This window comes from Culicoides brevitarsis, chromosome 1 (assembly GCF_036172545.1).
Source record: "Culicoides brevitarsis isolate CSIRO-B50_1 chromosome 1, AGI_CSIRO_Cbre_v1, whole genome shotgun sequence".
Taxonomy (NCBI): Eukaryota; Metazoa; Arthropoda; class Insecta; order Diptera; family Ceratopogonidae; genus Culicoides; species Culicoides brevitarsis.
Genome location: NC_087085.1, coordinates 32,966,593 through 32,989,235, shown reverse-complemented (window position 1 = coordinate 32,989,235; position 22,643 = coordinate 32,966,593). Strand labels below are relative to the sequence as shown.

At 28.9% G+C, this 22,643-nt stretch overlaps 1 protein-coding gene across 1 annotated transcript in view; it reads left to right on the top strand.

Annotated features, from left to right (window-relative positions):
* The window catches only part of LOC134838379 (neural cell adhesion molecule 2-like), an 85,220-nt gene that overhangs the window by 59,146 nt on the left and 3,431 nt on the right, over positions 1-22,643 (top strand). The window contains exons 5-9 of the mRNA XM_063853896.1: positions 3,803-3,943; positions 4,754-4,885; positions 20,339-20,436; positions 20,672-21,088; positions 21,848-22,083. Coding sequence (XP_063709966.1) covers positions 3,803-3,943; positions 4,754-4,885; positions 20,339-20,436; positions 20,672-21,088; positions 21,848-22,083 — 1,024 coding nt within the window. The remainder of the gene's footprint in view (positions 1-3,802; positions 3,944-4,753; positions 4,886-20,338; positions 20,437-20,671; positions 21,089-21,847; positions 22,084-22,643) is intronic.

The following is a 22,643-nucleotide window of genomic DNA, read 5'->3' as shown; positions in this document are numbered from 1 at the left end:
ACATGGGGCATCATTTGAACATGTTTTTTTTATTTCTATGTTCCATGTTCAGGATGAATGTCAAAAACCAAAATATGACAAATTTTGAGAAAATTAGGAGAGTTTTGATTCAAAATCAATATGGGGCACTTTCATACATTTTGGTGAATTGATGGACCAAAAAAGTGTTTAATTAAGGTTAAATTGAAGTTTTACATAAATAAATCCTTTTTTGATTTTTCCAGTTTCTACGTGTTTTATACAAGCTTTTTCAGAAAATGCCCCATCTTCCCCTAATAGAACGTAATGCAGTTAAAAAAGGGCTGATCATCGGAATTTTTCAGAGATTATTGTCAAAAAGTGTCATTGAACTGCAAGTGCACCCCTTTTTAACTTGTTATTATTTATGACAGATGTAGTAATCATGAACACAATGAAAATTGCGCATACATGCAAAGCATGTTTTGTCATTCATTCCGAGCACGAGCACTTGATAACGAACTGCAGGCAATATATTACATGACACACAGCGCTCTGCGGTGACATAACACACGCTCCTGGACCAGACGGAAGAAACTTTTATCTCTCTGACAGACTGAGAAGGAGCGAACAAAAAAGCTTTTGAAGCGCAAAATATAAATATATATTTAATTTTATTATGAACAGTTGATGTGTTTGTTGCGAGATGCTCATGTTGCACATTTTTTTTTTCGTTGTGTTATTTGCAACAGTCATCTGAGGGAAAATGAAACGAGAATGCTCTGCTCTACTGAGTTGACACGGAAATTTGAATGCATTTGTGGCTGTGTTGTTAATCTTGTTAAAAATTTGTATGTGCAATGAATATTATTGTGATATTTGCGAAATTTTCTAGACAAATACGTGAGACTGGCGTGCGTGTCATGTTCTGTGTGTGTGTGTTACAGAATTTATTTCTATTCGCGCGAAAAACATTTTTCTAATAAATAAAAGTCATGTAGAGAGGAAAATTGTCGGAAATTGGAGCGCTTTGTGAGATGAGTTTTGTTGCTTTGAAAATAGAGGGAAAAAAATATTAAAAATTATTTAATTGAATTTTATTTTATTTTGAATAGCAAACGTTTAAAAAAAATCTAATTTTAAGAGAAACACAAATACTTTGAAGATTTAAACACTCAAAAAATATTTTAAAAATTTTTAAAAATAAAAAATTAGAAGAAAATGCTCAAATTTTTGACGATTTCAATATAATTCTTTTAAAAAATTATTTTAGGTAAATTTTAAAAAATTGTTAGATTTTAAGGTAATATTTGAATATTTTTTTTTTAAAATTAATTGATATAATGAATTAAATAATTAAGAAAATAAATAAATTATTATTAATAATTACTATTTAATTATTAAATTATTTCAAATATATGAATATTTTATTTAATTTTTTAAAAATTTTAATTAATTTATTTATTAATTCAATTTATTTTTCTTTTGATTTAAATTTTTTAAATGAAAAAAAAACAATAGAATTTTTCCTTATAATACAATGAAAAAAAAAAATCAATTGAAATAAAACGAATTTTTAAACTCTTTTTTTTTGAAAAAAAAATTAATTTAATTTTAAAATCGAGTCATTTAAGTTTAAATTGAGAAATGGAAAAAAATTAAAAAAATATGCATTCGAAAATTTTTAATTTATAACTAAGAATTCATGAAAACTTAATTTTGATTCATATTAAGCTAAAAAAAATTTTCTCAAAAAAAAATTTTAAACTTACTGTCACTATTCTCATCACTTTTTCTCCTCACTTTGTCAGTTATCTCTCACATACGTTCCATGTTTATCATATTTATTGTCACGCCGGACTTTTATTATATTTGCCTCTGATGCTGTCGTTCGTGCCTGCGTTCATAAACAACAACAAAAAAAAATCTGCATTCAAATTTATTAACTGAAGATATTTTTTTGTTTGGCTTTAAAAAATTGTCAGGTTCACAAAAAAAAAATTCCCTCGCACGAAACGTGATTTAAAAATTGTTGCCGGTTCTTTTGGAGAATAAATTAATAAATATACGAGTTCGTCCTTTTTTTAAAAATATTTTGTAGCAAAGTACGAGTCGCTAAATGATTTATTCATGTATAATTGGACATGGAAATGCAGCGCAGTAATAAATAATAAAAATTGAATAAAATGTAATTAGTAACTTGCATACATTTTTGTTCAATTTTTATTGTTTTTTATGCAGTTTTTCAGCAGCGTGTCAGCAAACGAAGTGAAATGATGATAAATTTAACAAAAATTTAAATGTTTTCATGCGTAAACACGTGTCTTATCGCACAAATTTGCGTTTGGTCATTTTTTTGTGAGTCAATGAACTTTTATTCCCCTTATTTATTTTTTTTTGTTAAAAAATTGCTCAAAAATTCCATGACTAACCACTTTTTCTTACGAATTTGAATAATTTCCCTTCAACAAATTCGTGAATTTTTTACTTTATGACTTTCTTGCATACATTCCTTGAAATTTATTGTTAAATGCATCGTGGCATGACATGACACTGACGAATTTCATTTATCCAGTTAAACAATAATGGCAAAAAAAAAAGTTTGTCTCTGCGGTCCCATTAACATTATGTTGAGCAATATTTTTCGTTTTTCACTAAAAAAAAAAACTGAGGGCGACTGAGTGATGTCGTTTGGCATATTTAAAAATGTGCTTGCAGTTGACTGCCCACTACTCGTTGCTCATATCGTTGCATGACACGCAAACGAATAAATGATAAATAAAAATGTTTTTATTATTTTTTTGTTTTGTTTTCGGGACAAAAGGCATGCATGCTGATGACCATTAAACGTAGAAGCTGAAATTATGCTAAATTTGTCTTTGAGGGGAAATTTATGTGTTTAAAGTGCGTGCAGCGAAAATTACGTGAATGATAAGAATTTTTTGTATGCGTCATAAAAGGGAGTTGTTTATGACATCAATTAATAATATTTACTTAGAATACGTTTTATTTTGGGAGAGATTGTAAAAATTAGCGTGGCGTGTTTTTGATGCATTTTGTGTATGATTTATGGCAGGAAATTGGTGATTGTGTCGATAAAAGCACTAATTTTGATTATTTTGATGCGTTTTTAGGGAGTTCTGAATACATTAGGGAGTCATTTTGTAAATTGATTTTTATTGAAAATAATTTGAGTGAATTTTAATGATAGTTAAAATGAATAAATTAACAATTTTCTAAAATTTACGATAAAAAAATTAAAAAAAAAAATCAAAACAATATTTTTAACGCGTAGGTAGGTATATAATAAAAAGTCAGAAAAATCGAAAAATTAAAAAAAAAAATAAAACATAAAGATTAAAATGAATAAAAATTAAATTAAATTAATGTTAAATTAAAATAAAATAATTAAAATTAAATGAAATAAAAAAAAAAAAAATTAATTTAAATTAAAATTAAAATAAAATTAAATTTAAAATAAATTGAAAACTAAATTAAAAATAAATTTAAATATTAAAATAAAAATAAAAATTAAATAAAATTTAAAATTTTTTAAAATTTATTTTTTTTTTTTGAAAAAATACTTCAAAAATTTTTTATTTCTAAATTTTAACAACATTTAAATTAAATAATAAACCAAAAAATATTTTAATTTTATGACGATACCATATCTTTAAATATTTTTAGCGAAAATTTGGTTTTATAATTTATATTAAACCCCGACAAGGAACTTCAAAAATTATTTTTACAAAAAAGGTTGAAATTTTAGAGTTTACGAGCATTTTAGCACAAAAATTTCACAAAAAAATATTTATTATTAATTTATTTAATTTTTCTTCTTCAGTTCCTCCAAAAATCGAGCACGTTACGTCTGGCGGTCATTTACAAGTACGCAAAGGATCTCCCGTGCGACTCGAGTGCTCGGCAAAAGGCAACCCGATGCCCAACATCACATGGACTCGTAAAAATAATTTACTGCCAAACGGTAAGTAAACGCATTAAAGTCTTACTTGCATGCCATGAACTCTGCACGACGAACCGTATCTCTTGAAATCATAACAATAACAATAAAGACATCAAAAATATTGTGTGTCAACCGTTTACGATAATTTTCCCTGTTTTGTCACTTAATGTGCCCCATAATTTATCTCTTTTTCTTCATTTCACTCACTTACTTACGTTAAAAGCATCGGGATGCTGTTTGCATGATATAATGCTGTATTTTATTATTAAAATAACACAAATATTTTCCTTTTTCTTCCGTCACATAATTGAAACATTTCGAGAGAAATATCAAAATTTGTACAAAATTAAAATAATAATGAAATGATAACGAAGACAGAAATTTTTTTATTTGCCAAGTAAACTAAAACCTACGAGGGTTCGAAATGGATGAATTTAATAATGGACTGTTTTTCTCAGTAAAAAGGACAAAAATGTTGAGAAGAGCATAAAAATGATGAAGAAAATTATATTCTTTTAACTGTTTTTTTTTTGTACAAAGAGATACTTTTACTCTGTCTTCGTGGAAAAAGTATAAGAACGACAATAATAACAATTTGCCTTCATGTGGTTTTCTCCAGATGTTCGTTTTCCCTTGACAATGTTGCCGCACTAAACGGACAACCGACTGGTAATAACATGGAAATATTTTAATGACAATCGTAAAAAAATTTATAGCTCACTCTTTCGGAGCAAAAAAAAATTATTTACTGTTAATTTTTTTTTGAAGACCTTTTTTTGTTGTTGCCTCAATTGAGCCATGAAACTAACAAAATTTTATCTGTTCTTTCAGGTGAGGAAAAGTACGTCAACACTGTTTACACAATCGAAAATATGGATCGTCACAAGGGCGGTATCTACATTTGCACAGCGAGCAATGGCGTTGGACAAACAGCTTCCAGCCAAATTAATCTTCATGTCTTATGTAAGTATATAGAACATATTTTCACGTATGTTTTCGCTCCGAGGATTAAACATTATTATCATTACTTGCTTGTTACCGACCAGCAATTTATGTTTAAATTTCCTGTAATTGAAACGACTGCTTTTAGTTCGTTTCGTATTCGAGCAATTTGCTTTTTAGAATTTGTTTCTTCAATTCCCGAGGGTCGCTTCACCTACAAACCTCACTTTTATGAACGTACAGCGGTAGAGAAAAACCCAATTTAGCTTATCAAAATTGAGTTTATTCTAAAATTTTGTGTCCAGTGCGGAATTTCTTGTTCAGTTCATCCATAATCAGATCATATCTGCATGAATTTTAATTCCAACACAAATTTTCTGTCTGTCTGACGGCACTTTCCAAGTTCATTTAAAGCTGGAATATTAAATTACTTAGCAGAAAACATGCATAAATATTCGCATGGTGTTCTGTATAACGCAGCAGGAGACAAGATACAACGAGCACGAACGATAATGCGACCAAGTACAAGTGCAATAACAACAATAAACCAAAGAGGCAAGAATATAATATTATTATTATTATAGTTTAACATTTATGGTTTAATTTGTAGTTTATGTGAAATTTAACTTGTGCACCTTTTTCGCCTTCGTTTTGTATGTTTGACTTGCTGCAGGAAGAAAATGCAAAATTGTAGTAAAAGCTTCTTGTTATCTCTGCTCGTATACGACAAACGGAGGCAAAGTTGGAATAATTCAAGGTCAAGTGAGCAATAAAATTTATCAGAACATGTTTTGTTCTGTGTTTCGAAATAAATCACAAAACAAGGCGCATGGGATGTGACTTTCGAAAAGTTTCGTTTCAGGATAAGAAGGAAGTTTTGACTTTCAAAATGAGTTTTTATTGTTCTCATGTCTCGTGTTTTTGGGTTAAAAGTCAGATTTTGAATTAGCAAAACTTGAATAGATTTAAAATTAAAGTTTTTTTAGTTCAATTTTTCAAGGCTAAAATGTATGAAATTTCCTTTAATGAACGATTTTTGTTTAAAAAATTAGTTTCATAATTTTAACGGTAAGACTTTTTGAATTGACAGTTTAAAATTTCACAATTTTTTAGTTTTTGTTCTCAATATAATTTTTGAAAAAATAATTATAAATATGTTCTTTTAATAATTAATTTTTATTCTGAAATAAATCCTTTATATTCAAGTTTTTGTTCTCAAAAAATATTTATTGGATTGATCTAAAAAAAAATAATTCAAAATCTAATAAAAGTTGAGATTAAAAATTAAAATAGGTACATGAAACTTCGTTTAATAACGTTTAAAAATCGATTTTTTTTACATTTTTAAAGATTTACAAATTTTTTAAGTTTAAAAAGTAATTTTTTAATCGTCAAAAAGTAATTTTAATGGTAAAATTGACTTTTCAAAATGAAATTTTTTATTTGCCAAAAATGATTTTTTTATGTGCCAAATTTATTTTTCATAGACTAGATTTTTTCATTTGCCAGAAAGAAAATAAAAATTACTACGTTATTTGATTTTTTGTGCTCATGCCTTAAATTTTTGAAAATTTGAATTTAATTGATTCCATAGAATCATTAATTATTTGTAATCAATAAATTCAGAATATTACTCTAAAATTGAATTTTCCGTTAATTATTTCGAACTCTTATTGGGGAAAATTTTTTGTAACGGATTTTTTCCACAAAGACCTTATGACTGTAGAAGGAATTAAGCTGAATGGTAATTTGTATTTGTTATTGCCATTTTCGACATATTTTTGATTTTCATAACTCGATGTCGAATTTATTTTGTATAAAATTTTACATTTTCATTGCATATTCGGATATATAACATACATTTTAAATACTTCTATGTTAGCCTCGAGTATAAAGTCATCATAAAAACAAAATTTTGATAACTTTTAGTTTCATGGTTTCATGAAAATAATTTAAAAGCAGAAAAAAACATCGAATATTTGAAATTTAAGCATATAATTTCAAAATTTTATGCTTCAAAGTATCCAAAAAGCCTAAAAGACAATTGTATAGTATTAATGGTCATTTTTCCAAAGCATTATTCTTTAGCTAGTTCTCTTTGTATCCATTGAATAAAACTTCAAAAAGACCACTTTCAATAATTTTCCTTCCAATTCCGGTCATTTTCTTCAAACAAAGTCTCATTATTTTACTTTTTTATATGACCAACCCGGAACACTTTACTCTTTGACGTAGCCAATGTCATGCCACTTAATGTTTTTCTGGTTTTTTGCATCACTCGAAGCCAATATATCTGTTCAAAAAATTCATTTTCTCTGCCGATACTCGTTTTTGTGTCATATAGGTATAGGATACATTTCGAAACTCGGTATTATTTTAACGAACACAAACGTTAGTAGATAATTTGATTGTGGCTTTTGTGGATTCTGTTGTGCTTCTTCGGAAAATGTGCATTCACTCTCTCTCTCTTTTTCTCGCATATTAGCTTCTGTGGCGATATCTGCTCTTTTTGTGCGTTGTAAAGGAGGAACGAGTGCAATTTTAGCATATAACATAAACAAAAGACGACACACAGAAATGCTATTTTATCGTCCTCAAAAACCAATTTATGCATACGAAGACAACATGCAGCAAAGAGGATCTAATATGCTTAGAGCGATGCACTTATTATTAGACACTCTGAAGGCAGAGCGAGAGAGAGGTACGGAACACTTTTGTTGTTTATCTTGCAGAGCAAAAAAACATCCGAGAGACACGACAACAGGCACAGACGCCGTTTTGTGTACTTTTTGTGAAAACTGAAATGTAAACCAATGGAAGTGGTATCTCCTCAACAAATAACAAGCAGATAGGCACAAAATTTTTCAATGAATAAAAGGTTCAGCTACCGTATAAATGGCATAGAAACGTTTGTTTCTCGTCTCTGAGAGCACGAAAAAAGGACAAGAAATGAATTTATTTTAAAATTGTACTCGGTTTTTTCCATCGTGCTTGTTGTTGTTGTTGTTGCCGGATTGCATGTGTGCTTGTGCATAAATGTTGACAAAATATTTGTTCACAATTATTTTAAATAAATACAAAATTGCTAAGCCACATGCAAAGAAGGACACTAATCTGTGTGTGGACTGTGGGGAAGAAATATATTTGAACAATTGCTCGTGCGAGTGAAAGTTGTGGCGAACCAGTAATTGTTGCGAAGCCTATGTAAACATGTCCATCTTATGTTTGCTCCTCGTTCTCAGGTGTCCCTTTGTGTGTGTCATGTAGGAGGTCCGTTTGGCAAATCCTTTTCCGCAGTGATGACACTTGAAGGGATGCCTGCCGGTGTGAACAAAAGAATGTACTCGAAGATCGCCCGGTGTTGCGAAGCTACGTTGGCACGAAGGACACTTGTGAGGCTTTTCCTAAAAATGAAAAAAATACAATTTTATTGAATATAACGGATTGAAAAGGGATAAAGTAACCTTTTTTTAAAGCTAAAGGAATTATTTTAATCCCTTTTTTAAAACATTGTTAATCTAATCCTTTAAGAGATCAATCTAACTTACTTTGAAATTGATCAATTGAAAAAATTAATTCCTTCAGGATGCTAATTAAATCTTGAGAGGTTACTTTAATCCCTTTTGTGTCTTAAAACACTTAAAAGGAATTAAAATAACCTATCAATGGATTAAATTAACTTCCTGAAGGTTGGACTGAAGATGATCAATTTCAAAGGAAGTTAAATTGATCTATTCCAGGGTTGCCAAAAATCTCAAAATTTTTTCAATTACATTTTTTTTTATTATAATTTTGATGTAAAACGAAATTCATAAGGATTATTTCCTTAAAATTTCGTTTTTCATCAAAAACAATAAAAAAAATCAATCAAATAAAAAATGATATGTTTGTGATTTTTGGCAACCCTGGATTAGAATAACGCTTTAAGAGGTTATTTAATCTCTTCAGAGACCATATTAATCCTTTTTTTCAAAATAAAGGTCTCTTAAGGGGTTATTTTCATCCATTTTTCAATCCGCAGGAAAAAAAAAACAAATAAAATTTTTGCTCACTTTCATGTGCGTCATCCGATGATAATACAAATTAGAGCTCGCTGTGAAGGCTTTTGCGCAAACGGGACAAATGTGAGGCTTCTCACCGCTATGAATCCTCTGATGCGTATTCAACGAGCTCGATGTGCTGAAAGTTTTTGCACAAACGCGACACGAAAAAGGTCGTTCGCCGGTATGAGTTCGCGTATGCCGTACCAACAATGATGGACGATCAAAGGATTTCGGACAAAAGGCACAGGATAACATCGGCTTTTGTTTTTGTGACTTCTTGCGGATAATTACAGGTGAAATGTTTTGTCTTTCTTTGCGCAACGAAAGATCTAACGGCAGTAATTGCTCGTCTTTCATGATGATAGCTCGAACAGGACTGACAGCGATTTCGATGGAGCTTTGACTTTTATAGAGGCGTCTTAAAGAGTGCTCAAAACGGTTCGTTATCGCTTACAAAAAAGTAATTTCACGGATATTTATTGGATTGTGAGTGAAAAGTCCGCATAAACTCCGGTACAATGCGTTCTTTACATGACTCGCCACTTTTTGCTGTTGTTTGTTCGGAAAATGTGACCTTCCTCATTAAATTCCACAATGATTCGGAACATTTTTTGGGTGCTGCTCTTCTCTTTTATTTCGTTATTATCAAGTGGTGACTTGCTCAATATTTTCTCATATTTCCACATGTGAGTTGTTCTTTTGTTTATTTATTAAAATTTTCCGAGAAGCAAACAAAGAGCCAAGAAAAAAAATAAAAGAACATAAAAGAGGAGTAAATTAAAAGGACAAACAAGCTAAGAGAGAAAAAAACAAAGGAAATTGATACTTCTTTAGCTTGATACAATTAATGAATAAAATATCACAAGAATGGAACGCTATCATTTATCACGAAAATGCGTCTAGACATGTTTTCATGAATTATGATGATTTTTTTCTATACGTCTTTTCTCAGTGTCGCGTTTGTGTAATGATGATGATTATTATTATGAATATTATTAAGCCATGGGCTAAAATGTGACACATAATTTTGTTTAATTTTCTCATTAATCTTTCTGCTTTTTTTTTGTTTTGCATGATGTACGGTAGGTAAGTTCATTTGTTTTTGCTGAGACGGAAATTTGTGTGATGTGTAAATAAAAGAAAAGAAAAAACAAACAAATTGAATGGCGCAGTGGGAGTTTCCAAGTGACTTTACTTTGGTGATCTTTGAATTATGGTTGTTTCCATGGATCACAATTTATATGAATTTTTTTTTGAGAAAATCAAAATTTTTAGTTTGAGTTTTGGCGGGACTTTTAAAAATAATTTAATATTTTAAATTAGGTAAATATTTTTTTTTTAAATATTTAAAAAAAAAATTATTTAAAAAATAAAAATTACCTAATTCTTTTTAAAATTATGAAAAGTTATTAGAGTTTATAAAATAATTAAAAAAAATATTATAAATTTTTTTAATTGTAAATTGAATTTTCTGATTTAATAGATTTCTTTAAAGAAAAAAAGTAAAAAAAAACTGAAAAATATTTGTACAGTAGAAAATTCAAGATAATGATTTTAGACCGCGATTTTTCACAAAAACTTCCCAATTCGACTTTAATCCTCATTTGTAAATTGTTTTTAAACATATTTAAAACACCTAATTCTTTTTAAAAAGAACAAAAGGCAACATGTTTAATTGCCACTTGAATATTGTATAAAACTGTGCCATTGACATCATCACATTACTTTTCCCCCATATAAACTGACGCCATAAACGCACCTTGCACACATTGTTTCGCTAAATACAATGGAGTCACTCGTTCGTATGTCGTCCTCCTCTGCCTCTTCGTCATTTACTCTTTTCTCTCCCATGCGGCTTATTATCCTGTGTAATCGAGGTGATGACGTGACTTATTACGATAAATGCAAATGTAAATGCACACAACGCGCAAATGTTCAGAGAGCATGGGAGAAGTAAACACATTAAATCGATTGTTTTTTACCTCGACTTGTTGTTCGCATAACTCGAAGCTACAAAGAGAGCATCTTGCCTGAAAATGGGTTTGGGTAGGGGAAGAAGAATGCTAAGAACGAGACAAAAGCTCAACTTTGCCGTGCTTTAAACATAATCAAAATCCCATTATCATCCCTTTATGTGCTCTTGAAAAGCCGTAGACGCAAGCGAAATATGCTAGCTGTTAGATAATAATGTACGACGTATGCGAAATATTTGATAGCAATATATCATCGCACGGAGGAATTTAAACAACAATTTATTTGGTTCATAACATTTTACCACAATGATAATCTCTTGTAATTTTAAATTTTCTCTCGTCATTTTGTGTGCACACGAGCACCGTTGAAAAGTAAAAATATGGTAAACAGCGAGGTATGGGTTGAAATTTCGCTTCATACATGAGGAAAAAGGTAGTCGAAAAAACATGAATGCCCATAACTGGCGAGAAGAACTAACGAGAGCGAGAGGAAAGGAAGAATGTTAGGTGTGGTAATGGTCGTAAAATATAAAAAGTTGTTTATTATTATGACATAAAATAGAGCGGATGTGGGATTTCTTTCAGCAACACACACACAAAAAAAAGGGTAAATGTCGGAGGAACATCGTGCGGGATCAATTTACAGCAGCGCCCTCTACCATACTCAGATAAATTTTACAAAAATCATCAAATAATTTTTATGTAATTAATGCTTGATCGGAATTTTTAACAAGCGAAGGTATGGCAACGGAGGAAGAAAAAAGTTTTTTATGACAAAAAAAATTGAAAGGGAGCATTTAGTGTGACACACTGACAATGGAATCGATGATCATTAGGACGACGAGATGATGCGTATTAAAGATTTTTTTTTGAAAAGGACTTTAATCCGTTTTTTTAAAGACTGGATTGGGAGACATTTTTGGTAAGTAAAATGATTTTTTGTTGGTTAAAATGGGGAATTTAAGTGATTTATTGGCAACACTGAAAGAATTTTTGATCAGATCAGGGTTGCCAATTAATGTTTATTATCAGGGTTGGATTTTTTTTCTAACCTCAAAATGATAAGTTTTTACGTTATTTAATAATTAAATAATTAAATTAATAATTTTTCCTAAAATTTTCATAAAAACATTTCCTAAAAAAAAAATCTGAAAATTAATTTTTGAATAAGTTTCATAAAAAAATCTTTGAAATATCCTTCAAAGTCTATTAATGTCCATTTCCAATAACTTGAGAGCAACTTTTCTTGAACTTCGTTAAATTTTTATCGATTTTCAGCAGAAAATACGAGAAAAAATTGTGAAATTGCCTAACAAACCACTATTGCAACACACAAACATTACATTATTCATTGACTTTTTCTGTTTTCTCTCCTACTTTTTCTATATTTTTTCTCCATTCCAACACACAGTGCCAGTAGTGATCATTATTATTAATGCTCATGCCTTGATAATTTTATTCCATTTTTTAAATCCAAAGTGTCACATTCTTATTCCGTTCATTCGTTACAACCCCGAGTTTTTATTTTGTAGTTGCTGTAGTAAATGTAACCTCAGGACGATGCGAGAGAGAAAGAGCTAGAACGAGAAAGAAATAAAATCTGGTCAAAATCCAACTGTGACACAAAATTACTGGCGTGTCACCACATCTATACTGCTGGCGGCATCGTCGTCGACGGGAACAACAACAACAAAAAAATCGCACACAAACAAATATGATGCAGAAAAGTTCAGAAAATCATTGAAAATGCAGAAAATGAACATTGTAACAACTTTTCTCTATATTCGCTCTCTCTTTTACATTTTTTTTTTGTTCTGCGATATGAAAAGTTACTTTTTTTGCAGGAATCATGGGTTTTGCATGAATATTTACAAACGCAATCAAGGATGAGATAAAGGTGTAAAAAAAGTATAACAAACGTGTTAGTTGGAAATGTCACACCAACAGGAGCAAAACACACAAAATAAATACAATAAGTTTTTTCTGCTCATTCGTTTCGTTGTCACAAACCAGATTCCAGGTAGAAGTTTTACAATTTGAGCTTAGTGACAGCATTTAAAAATATAGAGCTACACATTCGGAGCAACATGAACAAAAAAAAGGGTTTTAGTTTCTCCTCGAATGTTTTTTCTCTTCACTACATAAATATTTGTTGTTTGGATTGCAATGGTGCTCACTCCTCCAGACCAGAACGCAGCACCATCGGCAATGGAGAAGCAGGCAATAATAATATCAATTCTGGTTGTTTTTCTTTCTCCGGCGATGCGACGTGAAGTTTCATGTGGATGTGTGTGTTCGAAAGCGTTTTTGAATCAAAATATGCACACAAAGCACAGGGAAAAATGTTTTCTAAACAAGATTATGGTAGATTACGTAAATATAATACTTTGTTGATGCTACACTGCGAGCGGAGTATCATTGCTGAGGAAGAGGAGACGAGAAGGAGGAGACGTGTGTGTGTGTGTGTGCAGAAGACGACGACGAAGAGGATATGGTTCACATAAACAACAACGTTTGTTTTTGGAATTTACAAAGTTTTTGAATCAAATGATATAACAACAAAATATTAAAATGGATATGGGTTGCCATAAGCTGGAGCCAAACAAACTCTCTCGTAAGCGCTCCTCTTTGCGAAGTTTATTCGGTGGTTATGGATAACTAGTTTATAATATTGTGGAAGTTTTGGAATTTACTGCAAAAAAATATTTATAAATTGTATGCGAAGGGACTTACCCAACTTTCAAGTACTTGGAAGGCTGTTTACGGAATTTTAATGAGTATAAAGTGATTTTTTTGTCGGAAGTATATTTGAAAAAATCATCAAGGATTATGAGTCAATTATTAAAGTATTAACAAAGAAAATTTTTCGTTGAACAAAAATTGGCTTTCCTTGATAAAATTACATAAAAAAGTAATTTTAACTAAAATTTACTTAAAAAATGGCGCAAAAATGCAAAAAGATAAGAAAAATTAAAATTGTTGGTTTTTAAATAATTTTTTTTTCATTTTTTTTACCGCATTTCGAAGAAAAAATGCGGTATTAAATTCGACTTGTTCTGTGTGTGTGTGTGTGTGTCAGTAACGCTGTGCCCCAATTTTTTTTTTATTTCTTCAAAAATCAAGGAGATTTTGATGGAAATAATCTTTAGAATGAATATTTATTCAATTTTAGCTTTGAAATCCATCAAAAGTTTGTTAGATCTTGACTTGAAAAATTTCATGACCGAAATTTTTTTTTTTTATTTCTTCAAAAATCAAGGAGATTTTGATGGAAATCATCTTTAGAATGAATATTTATTAATTTTAGCTTTGAAATCCATCAAAAGTTTAAATTTGACTTGAAAAATTTCATCAAAAGTTTGTTAGATCTTCTTGAAAAATTTCATGACCGTTTTTATTTTTTTATTCGAAAATTTTTTTTTATTTCTTCAAAAATCAAGGAGATTTTGATGGAAATCATCTTTAGAATGAATATTTATTCAATTTTAGCTTTGAAATCCATCAAAAGTTTGTTAGATCTTGACTTGAAAAATTTCATGAGCATCTTAAAATTTTAATTGTAATTATTTCTTTTACAATTTATTTTTCTAATATTTTCGATTTTTTTAAATATATTTTAAATATTTTCTTTTTAATTATTTTATTCAAATTTTCTCTCATTAAAATAGAAAACAATAAAAATTAGCTGGATATAAAATTAATTTAAATGACAACAGAAAAAACAAAAATCAAATAAATTACGAAAAGAGGCTTAACATTTCCTCAAAATGACCGTAAAAATGGAGCCGCCTTTCCTTTGTACAAAAAAAAGCAAGAACAGAAATTATTCCAACCATAAATTAAGCCGCCACAAGAACACACACAAAAAGCAATTTAAAATATTTGATATGCATATTAGAATAATTGACTGCCGTCTTTCAGTCTCTCTCTCTTAACTTTTATTTTAAGTGCTCTCTTATGTAAATTACATATCTAAAGTCATTAATTCCGTTTTTTGCCATTTCTTTTAAATAAATCCGAAATGTAATCAAGTCATTCGAATCAAAAAAAAAACATTAAAAAACGAGGGAATAAAATTTAATCATACCAACATATCACGAAAACAAAACAAAAAAAACTATAATAAAATAGCAGTTTAAATAAAAAAAAACACAACGTCCATTTATCGTGGAAATGAAAAGTAATGAAACGAATGAAAAAAGTTCACATTGTTGAACTCTGATGTAATTGTGGATGGCATTTGATGTAAAATTCACAAGAGTTGTTTGTTTTTTTTTTCATTTTTTTTTGCCTCGACATCGTTCTGCGATGCAGAAAACACGCAACGTGCGGCTTTTTGTGTTTGTGTTAGCAAGCCGAGTTAGGAGAGTCGCGAGGCCTGTTGATTTGCGTGTCGCGTCAAATAAAAAACCGGATATGGCGCGTTAACTCTGTATATTTATTATTATTTTTTTTATGTACTTGCGAGTAACTACTTTTAGTTTTTTTTTCCTTTTTTGCATATCAAGAGTAACTTGCGTTGATGAGTTTTTGTTACCTTCAACGATATTTTTCCTGAGTTTCTCGTTACGTTCTTCGGCGAAAAGTTGTGTGGGTTTGTGTACAGAGGAAACAACCTTCGCTCGCACAGTTTGTTGTTGTTGTCGTCGTCGTTATCTGACTTTCGATCATAATGGTTACCTTTTATGTCGCAAATAGAGGAATTTAACGATAATGAGGGAAGTGTGGAAAGGAACACAATGAGAAGAGAAATTTAGTGAGCTTTAATGAGTTGAAATATTTTATTTTTAATTTTCTACTTTTCAAAAAGAATAATAAAATAAAAAAAAAAAATTAAAAATTATTTAAATAAAAATATGTTTAATTTAAAAAAATAATTATTTAATTAAATGAAAAAAAATTTTTATTATTTTTTTAATTTTAAAAATTTTTTTTTTTATTTTAAATAAGTTTTAATTTAAAAAAATTTTTTTTAAAATTTTTTATTTTTTATTGAAGAAATAAATAAATTGAAAAAATTTTTTATTTTTTTTAAATTTAATTTAAAAAAAATATTTTTTTAACTTAAAATATCATATTATTTAATTATTTTTTTTTAATTAAAAAAAATTGTTTCTAATTTCAAAAATTATTTTTTCTTAATTTATTTTTTTTTTTATTTTATTATTATTTTTTTTGTTAAAAAGTTGTATTTATAATTAAAATTAATTAAATTAATTGAATTAAAATTATTTTTTAAATATTTTATTAATTAAAATTATGTCTCAAGATTTGAAATTTAAAAAAAAAACTTAAAAAAAAATAAAATTAAATTTTTAAAAATTATAAAAAAATAAAATTTTAAAAATTCTTTAAATACTCCAATTAACTTTTTTGATCATTCGAATAATTTTCCGCGAATTTCCAGATAAATTTCTTCTGCAACTTTCTTCAATCCTTCTCCGAATCGTACGGAAACGATTAAAACCAGAAGGTTACAAACGCAAAAATATGACGACAAGAAACAAGAAAATGAACTTTGTAAATACACCTTATTGGATTTCCGTTCCATGACTTTATTTACACTTCACATACTTTGCATTTGTATAAATTTCCTCCTACTTCGCCGTCACAACACTCCATAAGTACTTGCAAATCTCCCGTTTTCCACGAACGGAAAAATTTGCATAGATATCTGTAACGGGGTTTTTCCTTCGCGCTCCGTTTTTCTCTTTATTTCGCTTTAATATGAAAATATTGCGTGATTAATAATTGAACATGCAACACAAATACATAAAAAAGGCGAAACACAGCACCGAGCACCGAGGAGGATTAAAGTGCGAGATATACCGTTACAGCACCGCAAAGAACAACGCAAATAATAATATATTTAAAAGATAAGAGAAGAAAGGCTTTTCTATTCTTACTCCATTTATCGTGTGTGTGTGTGTGGCTTGTTTCTTGTCGACGTCGTCGTTTTTAATCATGAATGCACTTCGCATTATCAGACGTCGTCGTCGTTGTTCTCATGGTTGCTTGCTGCTGCCGCCGTGGTATTATTATCATCAAGTAATCATGAGATTTGCATGTTTTATTATTAAACGTACATAATGTGAGTGAATTCATTGTTAATGCAAAAAGCGGCAGACAAAGGCACGGAAAAAACAAATGATGGAATACATTAAAGGAGTCACAATGAAAAAAATCTTGTGAATGTAACTTTTTTGGAATTGCCATTAAAAAAGAGTCAAATTGTGACCTCTTGCTGAGTTGAAAAAAAAATCAACGTAGACCAGATTGAAAAACTGCAAAGCTCAACTTTTTTTTTTGTTAAAATCATAAAAATCCCTCAAACAAAAACATAGAATGTGCGCTCAAAATAATAACAAACAAACAACAATAGAACATATTTTTTTAAGTGAGAAAAAATACGCAAAAAAAAGCGTGAAAAATTGTGGAGAATGAAAAGTCCATAATAACAGTTTACCACTCATTTTTTTAAATTATTTATTTCCTCTTCACTGCTAGTTTTTTGTGTGAACAGGTGAAATATAGAAAGGTAAACGCTTCATATAAGCCACCAAAAATAACTTTTTAGAATCAAAATTTATGCGATGAACAACAATCTATGATGCTGCGGAAAAAGTTTCAAATTCAAATGTTTTTGAAATTTGAGCGTTTTCGCACGAAAAGCGGATTTTAATGTTAAAATTTTGCTTTTAAGGATTCGAGAAGGGTTTAAAAGTAGTTTTAAAAATAATACGAAGAATAAGAATTTTATTATTAATTTTTTTTTCAGAAATTCCAATATTAAGTTAACAGAACATTAAAAATTTGCACGCATTTTGCAATTAATTAATTCAAAAAAAAAAAAAAAATAAAAAAAAAATAATGAAATTAAATAAATAAATATTAAAGCAAAAAATATTTATTTTTAATTTTGGCAATTTTTCCGACTTTGTTACCACAAGGCCCTTGTTTATTCCTTTTTAGTTCGCTTTTTTTGCTATTTTTTTTGACTTGACGAATATAAAAATTTTTGTATTTTATATATTTTTTTAATTTTTTAAAATTTATTAAAAAAAAATATCAAGGTATTTTTCATCAAAAAATGTAATTTTTTTATGCAAAAAAATAATTCTTTTTCCTTATTTTTTATTATTTATTTAATTAATTAAAATAAAATTTAATATTTAAAATAATATTTATATATTAATATTTAAAATAAAAAAGGATGTTTTACATCAAATACATCTCTATAAATAAAAAATTATTTTTGAGTAATTTTAATCAAAAAACGTTAAAAAACTTACTTATTTAGATTGAAAATGCAAAAAATTTACATGAATACACTCAATTTCAACCAATTTTCCGTTACGCTAACTTTCGTTTCGCAGAAAAATGTTAGGTCTACGTTTAATATGCTGCAAAATTTCCCATTTTTGCTCAGGTAAAAATATTTCCTGACAAGTGTTATGAGTTGGTTTAAGCTTTTAATATGATTTATATTTTTATTTCAACGCAAAAACGCATAAATAAACAAAAAATCACTATTTTTGTTTGTCCGCTTCCTCCTTTTTTTTACGGTTTTTCATACAAACAAGACCATTTGTGGCTGAAATAAACGGAACGCCAAGAGAGAATTGCTCATGACAACTTAAATATTTTCGTTAAATTAAGTCGAGAGTCTGTTCGAGATGGTTGTTGACCATCGCCAAGCCACACAAAATGAAGAAATTATTATTTTTTTTCGCTGCCTTGCTAAATGGAAGTTAAACAAGATGAGCACAAGTGGAGTTCGTTTGAAAAAAAAATTCAAAGAGAAAAAAAAAATTAATTAGCTCATAGAAAGTTCTCTGGCAAGCAAGGCACTTGACAATAAAATAATCATTTGCATCGCGTTAACTTTACTTTTTGTTCGGTATTTTTTATGCGCGCGATATTTTTTCCATTCTTAATTAAAAAACGGTATTAAACATGAAAACCTTTTTTTTTGCTGCACAGGACACGCGAGCACAAATACATTCGAAATAAAAAAAAAAATGTAAAAAAAAATTTAAAACGTAATAAAACTATTGAAATGATGATGATGATGATAATGATGGTAGAATGTGGGTTTTTAAGTTAAGTGGTTTGTTTTACATTATCCGCCGTGTGTATGAATTTTTCGTTGCTCACCCGTAATAATAATGATAATAATAAGTAAATGTTTTTCGAAAAATGTGCGCGCCAGAACTCGTGATGAAAGCACAGAGATAGGGATGGTCATGCAAGACTACCGTTCGCTGGATAAATGATGTTAAAACAAAGAAATGGAAATAAATGGCTAGCTGTAAGAAGGGGGAGGCGAATTTCCGTGAGTTGAACATTACGTTGCTACTGCTGCTGAGTGATGTCAGAGGAAACGGAGGAACAGAAATGGAAAAGGAAAGGATGTACTAGCTTTCGTTCTATTACATGAAAAAATATTTATTTTACATAAACATGCGCTTTCTTGTTTCATTCAGAGGGCATTTCGTTAAAAAAAATTAAGTTTTTGACGTTTGAAGGGTTTTTAGAAGGTCTTGAGATTTTAATATTTTTGACCAATATTTAAAAAAATTATTTTTAAAATTTAGATGTCCTTAAAAATTTCATAAAAATTGCAAGAAAAATAAATAAAAACTTTTTAAAATTAAATTAAACATTAGGTAATTAAATTTATTTAAATTTTTTTTTAATAAATTATGTTAATTTTTATTTTAAAATCAATAAAAAAAAATTAAATATTTTTTTTTTAATATTTTGATAAAAATTAAGACAAATACTAATTTTTAAGGAAATAAAAATTAATTTAATAAAATTTTAAATATTTTTTGAAAATAATTTAATAATAAAAATTTTAATTTAATAATTGTTTCTGTAATTTTTGAAAAATACATTTTTTTAATTTTTTATTAATAAAAAATTTCAATTTTTAAAATAATTTAAAAAAATTTTTAAAGTAATTAATTATTTTTTTTCTTTGAAAATTAATTTAATTTTTTTTACTTAGGTATTCATATATATTTTTAAATTTAGGTTTAAATTCAGTTTTTATTAATTTTTAATATTTTTTTTATTTTTAATTAATATTCAAGTATTCTAACAAGAAATTTTGGATTAAAAAACTGAAAAATGCGCTTAAAACTCTCAGAAATATTTTTTTCTTAAAATATGAATTTTTCTTGAATTACGTCTGTTTTTAATTACTGACAATTTTTTTCATCGCCCATTATATTATACCACAAAATGTCTGCTTTTTTATCATTAACGATGAAAATGATGATGAGATAATATCACAAAGATAGATTGCTGGAAGCTGTAGGTAACATCCGTTTATATTTTGACAAGTAATGATAAAAAAAATCCTCGAGTTTTAATTGCGAATTGCGGTCAACATTCGGCTTTTGATCTTTTCTCGTAATCTTAATTTCACTAATTTGCAATTTAAATTTCAGATCCGCCGGAAATCAACGTCGAGAGTCCCGTAGTTTACTCCGGCGAAGGTCAAGAAGCGGTTCTTGTGTGCATCGTGCACGGCGAATCACAACCCGAGGTATGTTTGTGCTTGTAATAAATTTCCTTTGTTTTGCTTTTTCGGGTTGTTTGTTTACTTTGCGATCTGATTGTGTAAGCAATTCAAAAAAGAAAAAAAAATCAAGGAGGAACAAACGGATAAAAGCAAAATAAAAGGAAATTAATTTGTATCTTTTTATCGTCTTGATTTCCGTTTTTTTTTTCATCGTATGCGAAATAACAATGAATTTCTTTCGTTTTTGCTATTTGTTCAGGTCACTTGGTACAAGGATACTATGCAAATAGATCAGACGGAGCGATATACGTTGGAGAGTCGCGGTGCTCGTAACACGTTGCTGATTCGACGTGTGCATGCTCAGGATTTCGGAAATTATTCGTGCGTGGCGGACAATCAGCTCGGCAAGACACGGAAAATGATCACGCTTACGGGAAAACCACGTGCTGGAATTTTCCGATCGACGCCCTTGAGTCAATGGAAGGATAAATACAACATTTCGTGGACCGTTGATTCGTATGCGCCAATTGAGGAGTATCGGTTGTTCTACAAAATGGTCGATGATCTCGGCGGTGAGACAAACAAACATCTCGTCGATACGCATTACTTTGACAAAAATACCGGCGCGACAAATTATTTGGGTGTCAAACAATCATCGACGGGATTCAACTTTAATGTAAGTGTTATTTGAGTTTTTTATGCGTTTTAAAAATTTTTTTAAAGAATAAAGTCAATATGGTGATTTGAATGTCTATCCGAGTAAAATATGTCTTGAGGAGTACGAAAAAGTGCAAAATTTGTTATTTCGCTAAATTTAAAAGAAATTTTAAACAATTTAAAAATATTTTTTAATAAATATTCAAATGATGTTCAAAAATAATTAAAAATTTTAGATAAATTTGAAAAAAATATAAACAAACCTTTAATAATGAGATTTTTTGTTATGAGGAGTACAAAAATGTGCAATTATTTTTATTTTATTTAATTTTTTTTTTGAAAATTTCGACAATTTTCTATCTGTAAGTATTTGAAATAATTTTAAATTCGACATTAGTTTAGAAAAATTTGATAAATCCTTCGTTTAATGAAAATTTCGTTAATGAGGAGTACAAAAATGAGAAAAAAAATTAATTTTATTTTTTTAAATAACATTTTCGATACAAACATACCAAAAAAAATAATTTTTTATCATTGAATAAAATTTTTAATTAATTTTTTTTTTTTTTGAGAAATTTATAAAAATTTAACATTTTTAAAATTTTAGAAATTAAAAAAAATGAAATGAGCAAAAATGCGATAAAGTCAAAAAAAATTAATTTTCTCGTACGACGAACGACTTTTGTGATGAATGTAAAACAAATTTAAAACCAACCGTACTTAAATTTTATCATCATCCGATTTTTTTTTTCACGTCTCTTCTTTTTCTCACCATTAGGCATTAGATATTCATGACAAGCACGACTACAACAATCCATATGGCTCTGTGGGAGGAATCAGCAGCAGCGGATATTCGGGCTACAGCTCCAACACATACGGCTCATTGTCAAGGACAGATTGGCGTGACATCGTCTTGCCAGCGATACCTTTTTCACATCATTATACACAGGGGATGAGCTACTTTATTAGGGGACTCGAGCCAGATCAACAGTACGAGGCAAAAGTTCAATCAAGGTAAATTTTTTTCGCGTGTTTCTCGCACATCAAAGCGAATAATCGTAAAATAAAATAAAAATAAGCGAGGCACGGAACAAAAAAAAATTATTAGCTCTTAGAAGGAGCAACGAGAAAAAAAATAAAAGTTGCGGTTTGTTGCATTAAAATACAATTCACGGGAGTTTATGACCGCAAAAAGGCATGAACGTCGTCGCACGAAAATAGGCAAAGCTAGAATGGGATTATTATTACCCGAAAAAGGCAGAGCACGACGAAAAAAGAGACATAAGCCTAGAACATAATTCGTTCCTTATAAAAACGAATATTTTTACAGGCTTTTCTCCTTCGTTTTATGTTCGCCTCTTTTCTTATTATTGTTATTAAATTACCGTGTATTATTATTTGTAAAGCAAAATAAGTGCTTAACATGGTCTTTTTATGTACATTTTTTATTATTAGACAAACAAAACGACTTGCTTTTCCTCTCTCGCTCGGTGTAACTAACTCCAAAGCAACAAAAATAACTATAAAAGTCTATTTTTTTCTGTCTTGCACGTACAATAATTTTCGTTTTTATT